We start from the raw sequence: 12025 nt of genomic DNA on the forward strand, positions 1-12025 counted from the left end.
ACAATACAAAATAATTAACAACATTAACATACATTTCAAATGTTTACATATTATTGATGATATATATATATATAGTGATACAATTACATTTCAACGTGTGTGTGTGTGTGTGTGTGTGTGTGTGTGTGTGTGTGCGTGTGCGTGTGCGTGTGCATGCTTGAAGGAGGCTTCATGAGTTGTCTAGTACTTAGCAAGCGTAAACAGCAGTTTGTCATCATCACACTCACACACAGACTTCACTCAAACTTATTTTATGCCTGAATGTTAATTGATTTTTTAATTGTTCTCATCAGATAATAAAGTACATACTTAATCTTTGCTGCCCTCTATTAAAGTGTAAGTGTGTCTGCTCAGTGAATAATATCATAGATCTCATGGGTATAGTGTCATGTGATTCAATTTGTAATGTTTCACTCAAAAATATATGAACTCACCAATTCAGTTTCAATCGGCCATTTCCCAAAAATGAATTAATTCAGCGTTCGATAACAAATCTAGATCCTTATAGAATTGTACCTGATATTTTCTTCACAACAGACTGCAAAATATTGTATTTTGTAAATAAAAGGGTTGAAGGATAGGCTACCTAAATATTTTACCTAAGTAAAGGTAGCAACACTACAGTACAATATACTTAGTGACTAGAAAAAGTCCTTAATTCTGAAGTGTTAAAAATACAAAAGTATATAAGTATCAAAATGTACTTAAACTACTCATTACGTAGTATGGGACATTTCAGAATCATAATGATTGCATTATAACTATTGATGTATTCATTTGTTAATCACGTCAATGTTCCTCTTAAGGTATGGTTTATTTTGTATAATCAAAATCTAAAAAGTAGCTTGTCTCAATTGCTGTAAAATACATTTAGAGGGGTTGAAGAGTACAACATTGACGACACAAACTGACTCTCTCCGTGGGGGCGTTTATGTGCGTTCGTCTAGTTTTCTTATTTCCGATATCACTCAAACGCACCATTCATGACGACGGAGGAAGTGAATGTATCAGCTAACTAGCATTTTGCTCTGAGCGACAGCCAAGTTACATAACTTACACGCAGTGAGCAAGGTAATGTTTAAGATTTAAGGTTTGACAATATTTCCGTCCATTTCGGGTCCTTCCTCGTGGTCAAAGCCGCGGCCTGTCTCCAACATTAGTAGTTAATTAAGGTTAAAGCGACACCTGCTGTTGCAGTTAGCATAGCTAATGCTAATTCAGCCACTGCCAATAAATGTAACCGAACGTTAAAGGTTAGCTGCTAGCTATGATGCGATTTAAAAGGTATTCCGAGCTTGGTGAGAGGTTATAACCGAAGATAGTGTGATGATAAAGATTTCCCTGTCTCTTGTAATGATTATACCACATTTATTTTGTGTAATATTCACTTGGTTAATAACTTACTATCATTTTATATTCAGGACCAACTAACAGATGACGTAATATGATGTAAAATTAGTTGACTACGCAGCAACAAGTCAATTACTTAAGATGTGCTTCATTTTCTAAAGATGCATTTAAGATACAAAAAAATGTCCTGTTATTTTACTAATATTCTTTGTGTGCACTGAATTGTAAATATGTAACATACCTTGACAGAAAGTTATTTGTATTGTCTCATGCTTGAATGGCAGCACTCATACTGTTAGCTTTTTATCTTTCTCAGAGACAGTTTCTTTAAGGAGCCATATGGATTCTCCTCGGCAACCGAAGAACCAGAATCGAGAGCCAAAGCGCACCCAGAATCACTTGAGCACTCCTCCACAGAAAGATGCCTACGCCAGGCTTCTCGGCCAGCACAGCAGCAGTAAGTTCAGCCTGTATCTAGAGCAATATGCAAAGGACACAGTCTTTCAAAGGGAAGGAAATGGGCCGAGCACACAGCTCAAAGCCCAGAGTGACCGACAGAACATACCCCAGCGGAGAAGGGACCAAGTGCCCAACGATTTCTCCGATGCAAGTGACTTCTCCCCCTCTTCCGTGAAAAGTAAAGGCGAGGAGAGTTCACTGTCTTTGTACATGGAAAAACTAAGCACCCGCAGTGCTCAGCAGGACTCTGAGAGGAGGCAGGGTGTGTCTGACAGACAGCGGTGGGGACAGAGAAGAGACACCGCCACCAGCCAAGATGGGGACGTTGAGTCTGGGGAGGAACTTGGTTCTTTACAACCCAATGAGATGAAGAAAAACCAGAAGCAGCAGAAGAAAAACAAGGAATCTCACAGAGACGTCACCTCCAAAGAGACTGAGTCCTCTGTTGCATGTCCCCAGTCCCCAAATAAAGCCAGTACAGGTGAACTTGAGCTAGAGAAGACGAAGAAGGCAAAGAAAAAAACCAATACAAGGCACCCAGAAGAGGAGAAAAGCGCAGAGGGGGCATTAACGTCTGGGGTTGACAGTCAAGTGACCAGGCCCAAGTCTCCTCATGGTAGAGACAAAAAAGTGCAGCAAGGTAAATTATAGGTTAGACTCAATAATAGTGCATTTTGATACATTGTTTCATCATGGAATCAATTATTTTTCAGGGACAGGTGCCAATTCTCCTGCTGACAGGAGTAAGAACAGGGGAGGCAGAGGATCAAGGAAACAGGTCTTTGAATCCTACATGACATTTGAAGAGGTTTCCCACGGCCTTAAAAGAGAGGAACTCCTTCAGGTACAAACCCAGAGTTACAGTACTATTCCTAATACTTTGAAAATCTTCATTGAGTATGGATGACTTTTACTCAATGGTCAAACTACTCACAGTAATCTGGTGGATTTATTCCTAAATTCTCCATGTTTTCTTTGCAGGGGCCGATAAGAATAAACCCAAAGAAGTTCCACGAAGCTTTCATCCCATCTCCTGTAAGTTCATCCCAGATTGAATTCGACACATAATGTTTTGTTACCTCAACTAAAAGTACCTATAAAAGCACTGTATAGTTTTACTACCGTCTAAATCACAAAATGGCAGGAGACGAGTAATCAACTTTTTTTTTTCTCCTTTGTGGCAGGATGAGAAACGGGATATATTCCTGGATGGGATCGTGTCTCGCAATAGAGCACTGAATGGAGACGTGGTGGTGGTGCAACTTCTTCCTCGGGAGCAGTGGAAGGTAGACTACACTTACCCGTCTATGGATACTTTTGTTGTGAAGGTGCCATGTCTTAAATATTGGCATTTTAAAAGTTTGATTATTATTTTAGGCGCTATGTTAACTCGGCAGGACATCAAAATAAATGTTTCCTTAGAACTTTTCCTTGACCTCACTAGAAAACCTAACAATGTTAAAGCCCCTGTCACACTGTCCCGAAATTGACACCAGATGGACACACAATAAAGGAAATGTTCAAATTCGGCTCTGATCGTAACAACATTGGGCCATTCGTGAGGGCATCTTAAGCCATCGTATGACTGCCGGTGGAGTTTCTCAGGCTCTGGCAGCAACTTCGTGAGCGGTGGCAAAATCTTTGGCATGCCAAAAAATTGCCGAAGGACCTTGCGAATAGGGATGGGAATTTGAAACCAAATGTATATTTGAATATTCGACCCCCAAAAAAACGGTTAACCGGTTAACCAAAATGTACATATCCTATATAAAAAAAAATTGGGTTAAAATACATTTTCAAAAAAAAATGTTCACAACTTTTTTTTATATACTTTTTATAAATAAATAAATACATGTTCAAATAAGTATAGAAACCAAGTCGAATTTGTCAAATGTATTGAACTGTTGATCACAGTTTGACAGCTATAGGCCTACAGCTTTCATGCTTAAAACATCAAAAACCTATAACAGTGCCTATGCACAGAATGCAGCTATTCAATAGGCTACTCATTCTTGTTCAAGAATATGAGCATGTCTACATGCTCAGGGGAGAGGCGGAGGCGATTCACAATCAGGCCAGCTGTAGAGAAGAACCTCTCAGCTAGAATGGAGGTTGCGGGTATAGCAAGGTATTCCTTCGCCAGGACACTGAGTTTTCTGTACCGTCCTTCATTTTTCCTCCACCACTGTAGTGGGTTTTCCTGTATGCACGGCTCAGTGAAACAGAGTTCCACTTCATTATGGTCTGGGTCTTCAGTGAAGTAGTCCTCCCCAAACAGGGTGTTTAACGACACGGCCCGTGTGTCGGCGGTCGTTGCTGCAGCTCGGGCCGGCTGGTTCTCGCTGTCTGACTCTGTGGCTGTGCTGGTGCCCTCAGCCTCATGGCCACCAACTCTGGTATCATTGGGGGCAGCGCTGGTCCTCCTGTCGGGCACTCGCCTAAACATTTCAGACAGGTTTTTCACGATCTCCGAGCTACAAAACGCAGGTGTTTGTGTCGGGGATCCAGCGCACTTGCTATATAAACGGCTTCTTGCCTATCAGGGAAATAGAAATATCAAATATTTAGGCGTATTTATTATTTATGCCTAATATTGTCGATTAAATTAAATATTCTTTCTTACTAATTATTACAAATGAATTACCTGCATTAGCTGCTGAGGTGTCGTCTGATTCTGGGATTATGCGCTTTCTCAGTGAGGTTGCAACAGCCTCCTTGAACTCGCAGACGACTCGCGACTCTCCAGGGATGGACATTAGGTGCCTTGTCAACAGGTTGTTTGTTACAGGATGTTCCAAGCTGATGCATACATGGGTCTCGCTGGAAAGTGCTGTGGTTGCGCACTTGAGAAACTGGAGTGCGGGCAGAATGTCTTCGATAACCTGCCAGTTCTGGGGCCTCATTTATAACGCCTTGCGTAGGATTCACGTGGGAAGGTTGCTTACGTAGTACAAAGCAAAAAAATAGGTACAGAAATGTTCCGACATTTTCCGATTCACAAAACATTGCCTACCGGCGAGGGAAGTGCGTACGGCACTTCCTACGCCTGTTTCCCTTTTTTATAAATCCCAATGAACTCGAAATGCGGCGCGGCTTTTGTGGGCTTCACCTAACGCCCATATTTGCCTATAACTAGTCAAAGAAATGCCCATTAATTTATTTTTGACTGACTGCATGAAGAAGATCGCAGGAAATGACGACAGAACAGCTAAAAAAGACATCTCACACCGTGTTAGATGTTGGTTATTTTGGGGAGGTCGAGATAAATCATATTGTTTGGTGGATGCAGTTTGCACCAGAGTAGCAGCATGGAGGTCGGATCATCACCAAAATAATGTTGATGGCTAGCTCAAGCGTATGAGCGTAGCAGGGTACCACTCCCAGTCCGCAATTGTGCGATTAGCAAGCACCATGTTACTGGCATTATCATGGACACATGCAGTGATTTTATCCGTTAAACCCCACTCTTCAGCAGCAGCTTGTAGCTGAGCTGCTATGTTCTGTGCTGTGTGTGAAAGGGCGGCAGACACTGCACATCTCTGCTCGTGTAGCCTTTAAACATATCACAAATCGAGTTCCATCTCGTACGAGAGTACTGAATGAGTTTATGTTTTGGGAGATTTTGCGCGTCTTGTTTTTTCTTCAGGCCAGCGGTGGCTACAGTGCTGTGATGAAAATGTGACACCAGTCTACTTTTTCTGATTGACTAATGTCCATTTTCAGCGTTTTCACACCCTCTTCGTATTTTAGTCCAACCCTGGAAATTATAGTCTTACGGGTGGGCACCCTATACTCCGGTTCAACAAAGTTCATGAGTTCTCGGAACCCCTTTCCCTCAACGAAGCTCAGTGGTAGCATGTCCTTGGTTATCATTCGGGTAATGAGGGCTGTAATTCTCTCTCTTCTTGCGGGGTCACAGTGCCGTCTTGCGCTGGTGAAGGAGGTGATGAGTGGCTGCTCCTGTCTTTCAGTCTCGGGCCCCAAACGCAATGTTTTATGTTTTTATAATTTTAAGTGGTTGAGCATTGAGCTAGTTGACTTATGATACACAAGTTTAATTTGGCATAGTTTGCACTCTACACCGCACTCACTAACCTGGTCGAAATATTTCCACACATTACTCCTTTTTGATGCCATGTCTCTTGTGTAGGACTCTGTTAGAGTCTAAATAATTACCGGACTATGACGGGTAAAATATGTTGAATACTGGCAAAACTATATCTCTCCTGTCAAAATGTCTTTGTACATGTAAGCTATGCGGCCTCTTCTGAAGCTAGCTGGCGGTGTGTGGGTCTCTGCTGTATGGCAACCAGCCCTCGGCGTGGACCTGCAGTCGGATGGTGTGGACAGAGGTCCCGCTGCTATGTCGGCAGCCGTCAGCGCGAGACCGCAGAGACCCGCCGGTGGGAGAACATCGAGAGGAAGGCCAGCTTGCTCTACATTAACGAGGTCTTCTGCACCCAGCACAGGGAGCCCACACATAACTTCTGAACCATCGAAACTTATTCACGTAAAGGTCACTTCAAATATATGTGTCTATTTCTACTTCATATGATACTTCATCATTATTACTCATGGTTATATTGTTCTAAACGAAAATAGTTTACATGTTACCTTACAAAGAAAACCCTTGAAGATTTGTTTTAACATTCAAATATGGATAGAAAATCTCTATATTTTACTCAATGATGTGCAATGAAACGTAGGGTTACGTATGGTAACCCATGTTATATAAGCACAGCGGAGCCCTCTACTGGACGCTATGGGTACTCCCCTCGATCCTATCTATGCACGCATTCTTTCACTGAGACTCATACCCGTAGCCGGCCCCCTGAGCGGGCCTAACTGAATGCGCGCACATCCACCGCATAAGAGGCGGCCTCGCCCACTCACTGTCACTTACTTTCTCTTTTAGCTGAGCAGCAAAGGGCAGCAGTGCTCCATAAGTAGAGGGCTCCGCTGTGCTTATATAACATGGGTTACCATACGTATATATGCACAGCTGACGTAGCCCTCTACTTATGGAGCACTTGCTGTCCCGCGAGGAATACCACTCATCCCCACAAAGGCCTGAAACCTCTGCTGAGAGAAAACCTCCCTCGGGATGATAGCTTTGCCTCTCTTATGCCTGCGAACGGAGGAGGGATGCTGCAAAACTGGAGTAAATAAGTCTCAGCGTCTTATTCATCTACTCCGTTAACACGTAGCTGCGCCTCCATTCCCCATAACACTGTGATAGGGGATGTGCGACCAGCTTTGAGGCGCCAGCGATAAAGCTGTAGTAATCTCTGGTGACCCATCTCGCAGCAAAAAAAAACCCGCGAAGGGAAGCTCTGCCCATGGGGGGTCAACACAGAAAGGACCGACTCTCTACTGAGGTCCTTGAACGCTCCGCCATGATGCTCTCACCCAAACCGTGAAATGCATCAAGCGGAGTTTTTACACTCTGCGTAAAATGTTTCCAAACCCCGCTACACCGGCCATAATGTCCCTGTACCCGCATAGCGCGGTTTATCACTCTCACCCGCGCATGCGGACTAGCTGCCTCCTTAACTGGAGTTACAACTTGGGCGGCGAGTGGGGAAACTGTACGATCAACATTACGTGGCTGTGTGGAAAGAAGAGACACTTAAAACTGGAATACATTTTATCTTTTTTTACTTGGAAAAGAAGACTTTGAAACCAGTGGGTCAAACAGGGAGGAGGCGGGATTCGCCCTCGCGTCCTGGCCCGAGAAATCACCTCTCTCCGCCGGGACGCTTCCTCCCACCGTTAGTCCACTCCTGGAGGACGGAGTTCCAGAGGGGACCGGAGCAGAAGCGCAGGAAAATACTTGAATATCTTATCCAGATATACAAACCCTTCGCGGTCACGCGACAGCGGGGGCAGGGGCCTTCTCCCCTCTGCCCACCCGGCTGTCTGCGGACTCTTTCCTTTTGTGTGGAAAGAAGAGGCACTCAAAACTGGAATACATTTTATCTTTTTTTATATTAAAAAGAAGATTTTGTAACCAATGGGTCAAACAGGGAGGAGGCGGAATTCGCCCTTGTGTCCTGGCCGGAGAAATCACCTCTCTCCGCCAGGACGCTTCCTCCCACCGTCAGTCCACTCCTGGAGGATGGAGCTCCCCACCCGGTACCCCTTCGCTGCACACCGGGACACTCCGTGTCTGAGTGGCCCTCCACCTTGAGGATTCCTGCCCAAGTAGCCACCGTAGCCTTTGTTTTCAGTGGCTGCCACCACGTGGCTTCCACACACCGCCAGATGTCCGGCAGGGGGGGTGAAACGAAGGCCGGCTGTGCTGGACAGCCCACGCCGTAGAAGCCCTGACGCAGGCGGCTCACCGGCCTCGGGGGTTTCTGTGGGGGAATACGCTCCGCCGCCCTAGCCATCACCGCCAAGAAGTCCTGACGAGCCGGCCTCTGCTGATGGCCTTCCAGGCGGTCAGCGGAAATCCCGGACGACGAGGTGTCATCATCGTCGTCCTCCTCTCCGATGAGGTTCATGGCTGGCGAGGCACTGACTCTTTCAGAGTCAGATTTAAAAATAGGCTATTATAGTGCAGGGGAGGCTCTGCTCTGCCTCCCCTGACTGCACGTTGCTGCTGCAATATGTTATTATGTATTTGAGATAAATCCATCTTGTATTTTAACATGTAAGGTTTTTACGTTAATATGTGAACTTCGACAGCAAAAATAGATAACCATAATAATGGCGAAAATAACCTCAAACGCGTCCGTAATTAGCCATTTTCTCAGTCTCTCTCTTGTTTCCTCACATACGTTAACTGATGGGAGACACTTGGCTTAGGTTTTTTTCTTGGTCGGTAGGTCATTAGTGATTTCTTGAGTGTCCATTTGTCATTTCTGACCAACATAGCTGCAGCTGCCCCGGCCGAGATTTACTTGACCGACATACGATACAACCAAATCCCACACAGTGTAACGCAAAGTCAAGCTGCTTTGAGCGGCCTTATTGGCTGCTGTGAGTAGTCGGGTAAAGTTACATAGTTACCGCTGGAAAGCTACAGTTCCAGCGATTCGGTGGTTATCTGCATGATATTTTGACTCCTTATAATCGAAAACTTCTGATTAAATACGTATAATATGCACACTTCCACATGGCGCTACTAGCGTCGACTCCAGAGGGAAGCCATCATGCTCTTACTTTGAAACCTTGAAATGCGGAAATGTCGTCATAAGCAGGCCATCACGTGGTTTCCGAAAATAAACGAGTGACACGAGCAGATTTCGATCGAGACCGGCGGAAAGTTTGTCTCAAAACTCTGTGTGTGTAAAAAGACACAAGCAGAGCTTTGAGATCCACAAGCACATTTTTGGTTGACAAATAAAACATTTATTCACTTTCCTGATCGAAAGTTGTCAATGTTAAAGAGATATTCACAAATTCCTTTTGTTTATTTGTAAATTAATTATAGTATTCACAGATCTTGTTTTTATCTGTGAAAATATTTTGCGTATTTGCAGATCCGTTTTACATTTGTAAATGTATTTGTGAGTTTGCAAATCTTTTAAATGCATTTGTGGAGGGTGTTTTACATTTACATATCACATATTTACACTCAAATATTTGTTATGTTCACACAAATACGAGACAAATCTATGGGAAGCTAATTTACGTGACGCAGCCGAATAACGGCGCAGCAGTCCTTTGTAAAAGGGGCAGATATTACTGACATATAAGCGGCTGGGTTTTTTCGACTTTTCGTTTAACTTTTTCAGGGTAATGCTACCGTCATGTCGTTTTCAATCCTGACATCCTATATTTGAACCATCTCCCTAATGACAGTTACACAGACTAGTTAACGACGTTAGCTTTAGCATGTTCGTCGGCTCATTCTGCTTTTTAAGTGAGATAAAAAATAACACTAAATAACAAATGAACTGTCATCGTTACTACAATATTGCTCATGGACGATATGATGATGACATTTATTCACAGCTTCACAGTTAGATGATAATGTTTTCTGCTTACCTCCTCCAACTTTCGCCAACGGTCTTTCTTGTCTCAAAGATCCTCTCTCGCGATGATGATGGTTAAGTTTACGGTTACGCCCAAATATCGCGACAGGATGCAGGGAAAAACCTTTATCGCCAGCTCGCGGTCACATCTTTACAACCGTCGAACATTTAAAAGTAGATCGATTTTTGTCTCCGTTTACATTAGTTGGTATCCAGTTTGTTGGTGATTATACCGACACGGTTATAATATATATACGATCTAGCACTAACCATACCGCCACCTACTGTTCTGGAGTGGGAATCATATTTACCCTAATCAGAGGCAAAGTCCCTCCCTTTCTTATCTTTTAAAATCATTTCAATGTAAAAAAAGTCAGTTTGTCGTAAAACTGTTGAAATATAAGACTATGAAAACTACGCAACTAGAAAGACTACAAATCCCAGAGTGATGTGATGTCATAAGTGATGTCATAATTGTTTTCCTCCACTAAATATAAGAGATAGCTAAAATAAGCTGTGTGCTTTGTACCAGGTTGTAATCATACCAGCAATGGGTCTTGCTCGTTCTGTCGCTTCCCGTCTGATGAAAGGACCAAGAGTGCTGGATCAAGTTAGCTAACTAGTGTTAGAAATTAAAATCAATGTTTTAATGGGGAAATGTAGTTTAAACATGCCGTCAGTTTTAATGCTCTTTTATACTGAAAAACCAGAAATTCTTGTGCACAAGCAGTTAAACTTTTATTCTGAAAATCCTTCATCTACGGTTAGCATTTAGCATGTGACAACATCCGGAAANTACCCACTCTGCTGTCCCGCGAGAATACCACTCCATCCCCCAAGGCCTGAACCTCTGCTGAGAGAAAACCTCCCTCGGGATGATAGCTTTGCCTCTCTTATGCCTGCGAACGGAGGAGGGATGCTGCAAAACTGGAGTGAATAACTCAGTCTCAGCGTCCTGTCCATCCACTCAGTTAACACGCAGCTGCGCTTCCATTCCCCATAACACTGTGTTAGAGGATGTGCAATCAACAGCGGGGCCCATCGATAAAGCTGTGGTACTTTCTGGTGACCCGTCCCCGCCGCAAACATCCCCGCCAAAGGGGAAGCCTGCCGCAAGGGGGTCGACACAGAAAGGTCGACTCTAATACTGAGTCTTGAGAGCACCGCGGGCGGCGCTCCAGCCATTTGCATTCACCCAGAAGCAGTGAGAATGCTGATCAAGCAGAGTATTGTTACACGCGTGGCATGTGTGGTTGCCTGCTACGCCGGCCATAACTGTCCGCGTGTACCTCATAGTGGCGGATTTTGTATCACTCATCACCCAGAGGGCGATGCCGCAACTAGACTGCCTTCCTATATAGCTGAGTTACAGACCGGGCAGCGAAGTGGGGAACTCTGTACCGCTCAACAAAGTTATGTGCAGGTGTGGGTCGATTTCTTGTGTTAATATATATTATTAATCTTTCAGATCTGTTCTGCCAATCTCTTATTTTCACATGAAAAGGGGACGATTGGGTATTCATTTAGTGGTTCTTTGTTTTTTGTTCTCATACGCCCTCTTTATGGAGTGGGAGCGCCGTGGTGGTCGCCAGCCTGTTCCCGGAGTTCTGGTCTGGCCGGTTCTCAGGACGACGGCGGAGGGGGGGCAGAGGGGGCGTCGTGGTTACAGGTCTCCGCTCTCTGCGTGCGTCTTGTCTGAAGTTTTATGTGGCTCTAAGCGTGTGGGGCGCGCTCGTGTCCGCTTGGAGGAGTGGCGGCTGAGGCGAGGCCAGCGGTAGTGAGCATGGGGGCTGAGCTGCGCCCTACTTGCCTCCAGACGACTGGAAGACGCGGTGGTGACCGGAGGGCATTATCGACCCGAAGAGCCTGTCCGTGGAGAACGGGGGAGCCCGCAGGAGGAGACTGGTGATGCGTCGGGGGTCCTGTCGGTTGCGCAGTGCGGGTCAGGACCGTAGTAGCCCCACACGTGACGGCGAGGCGCGGACGTTGGGGGGGTGGGCGCGCTCGGAGGGAGTGCGCTGCGTGAGGGTATCATCGACGACTCCCAACAGCGGCCAAGATTACTGCCGCCGGCAGCCGATGCTGCGCTCGAGCCTGAACGTTCGTTATCCAGATGCTCGAGCCGATTTCGACGTCACGCGGTGGGGGGCAGCGGGGGGCCTTGCTCCCTCGTGCGCGTCGGGTGCCTGCGGAAGCAGAGGTAGGCCGCCAGGCTGTGTCAGGCCAGGGGGCTC

At 45.3% G+C, this 12025-nt stretch overlaps 1 protein-coding gene across 1 annotated transcript in view; it reads left to right on the top strand.

The window, feature by feature from the left end:
* Nucleotides 1-966: 966 nt before the first annotated feature.
* Nucleotides 967-12025, top strand: part of dis3l2 (DIS3 like 3'-5' exoribonuclease 2) — a 32217-nt gene continuing 21158 nt past the window's right edge. Inside the window, exons 1-5 of the mRNA XM_010778714.1 lie at nucleotides 967-1071; nucleotides 1667-2449; nucleotides 2523-2653; nucleotides 2791-2844; nucleotides 2994-3095. Of these exons, the coding sequence (XP_010777016.1) occupies nucleotides 1690-2449; nucleotides 2523-2653; nucleotides 2791-2844; nucleotides 2994-3095 (1047 nt within the window). The 5' untranslated portion in view covers nucleotides 967-1071; nucleotides 1667-1689. The remainder of the gene's footprint in view (nucleotides 1072-1666; nucleotides 2450-2522; nucleotides 2654-2790; nucleotides 2845-2993; nucleotides 3096-12025) is intronic.

This window comes from Notothenia coriiceps, unplaced genomic scaffold (assembly GCF_000735185.1).
Source record: "Notothenia coriiceps isolate Sejong01 unplaced genomic scaffold, NC01 NC01_scaffold00019358, whole genome shotgun sequence".
In the NCBI taxonomy this organism is placed as follows: domain Eukaryota; kingdom Metazoa; phylum Chordata; class Actinopteri; order Perciformes; family Nototheniidae; genus Notothenia; species Notothenia coriiceps.